Below are 1,664 nucleotides of genomic sequence, written 5' to 3' on the forward strand. Positions count from 1 at the left end.
ATTAAATATAAATTCTGTGTTTATATAATTAGCAAGTAAAGTAACTTTTGTATAGATTGCAATAATATGTCTTAACTCCATTAGACTCTTTTTTCTTCTATTGAAATTTCTAAAACTCATATTAGCAACTGGAATTCATTACAATAGAGATCAATAGGTATATATGAATCAGAAATATATGCTCTGCATTTAAAACATCAACCTTACCTTTTAGTGTCTACAGGATAAATTTTCTTAAGGCCATAGTTTTGTGGAAGCTCCGGCTGAGGGCATTTTTCACCTCATTATTTCTCAGGCTATAGATGATGGGGTTCAACAGAGGAGTTACAACAGTGTAAGACAATGATAACAATTTTTTGCTTTCAGGAGAAGTATTTGATTTTGGCCTAAAATAAGTGAGGCTTAAAGACACATAGAAAAGAGAGACCACAATGAGATGTGAGGAGCAGGTGGAGAAGGCTTTGTGCTTCCCTTTAGCTGATGGAATCTTGAGGATGGAAGCTGCAATGAGAGTGTAGGAACACAGGATCAGCAGGCAGGGTATCATGACGACCAGTATGGTCCCGACAATGGCATAGACTTCAAACCGTGCTGTGTCTGCACAGACCAGCCTCAGCACAGGGGGGCTGTCACAGAAGAAGTGGTTCACCTTGTTGTTGGCACAGAATGGAAAGCTGAAGAGCCATGTGGTCTGCACAGTGGCTACAGGGAATCCTGGAAACCAGGAGGCAGCAGCCAGTCTGGCACGTGTCTCTTGGTTCATGATCACTGGGTAATGCAAGGGACTGCAGATGGCCACATAGCGGTCATACGCCATGGTGGCCAGGAGAAAGCACTCAGCTACTCCAAAGAAGAAGAAGAAATACATCTGAGTGGCACAGCCCAAGAAGGAAATGCTTGTGTCCTGGGCAATCAGGGTCCCCAACATTTTGGGTACAATGACCATGTTGAATCCAAGCTCCATGAAGGATAAGTTTCTGAGAAAGAAATACATGGGGCTTTGCAGCATGGGGTCAGCCAAAGTCACCAGAATGATGAGGCTGTTTCCCAGAAGAGTGACTAAGTAGATGGCTAGAAAGGCCAGGAATAGCATGGCCTGTATTTCAGAAGGCAGGGAAGAGAAGCTCATGAGGATAAATTCAGTTATTCTTGTCTGGTTTCCTGCAGCCATAGGTACACCCCCAAATCTCCTGTGGTCATAAAGACAGATTCTTGAGTAAGAAATCAGATTCTGGATTCTCTCCCTCCAGATTACTGATTTCAGGGAAAGAACCAAAGCTGGGATCCATTGGAAGAAGAGGGCCAACTCCTAGTTAGACATGCTTGAGTGAACTTCTAAAGTTTATTTTTCTCAGTTTGTACATGAACATCTAGAAAGGCCAAGCAAAGTCAGGTCCCTGAGTTTGTAGAAATGGCATTGAAGGATATATTTTTTGAGACATGATGGTCCTGAATGCACCCAAATGTTTGAGAAATATATCCAATATTAGAAATTTACAAAATTATACCAATAGGAATTTATCAATGCTCTAGAAATAAAATAATAACAGTAGCTAGGACAACTAATGATTTTTTTTTATTTGTTTTGAGTCTTGGCTTTGGGAGGTGAGTGATGGGCTAGCATCTAAGAACACCATTAGCTTATGCTCTAAGATCAAGAATTG

The 1,664-nt window shown here is 41.1% G+C and overlaps 1 protein-coding gene across 1 annotated transcript; it reads right to left on the bottom strand.

The window, feature by feature from the left end:
* Positions 1-217: 217 nt before the first annotated feature.
* Positions 218-1,171, bottom strand: LOC127680087 (olfactory receptor 10A5-like). Its single transcript, XM_052175667.1, has one exon. The coding sequence runs from the start codon at positions 1,169-1,171 to the stop codon at positions 218-220; it is 954 nt and encodes a 317-aa protein (XP_052031627.1).
* Between the last annotated feature and the right edge of the window lie 493 nt (positions 1,172-1,664).

This window comes from Apodemus sylvaticus, chromosome 1 (assembly GCF_947179515.1).
Source record: "Apodemus sylvaticus chromosome 1, mApoSyl1.1, whole genome shotgun sequence".
NCBI lineage: Eukaryota > Metazoa > Chordata > Mammalia > Rodentia > Muridae > Apodemus > Apodemus sylvaticus.

Bases quoted from the DNA above. Each gene is read 5' to 3' on its own strand.
- LOC127680087 (XM_052175667.1), bottom strand. From the start codon at position 1,171: ATGGCTGCAGGAAACCAGACAAGAATAACTGAATTTATCCTCATGAGC.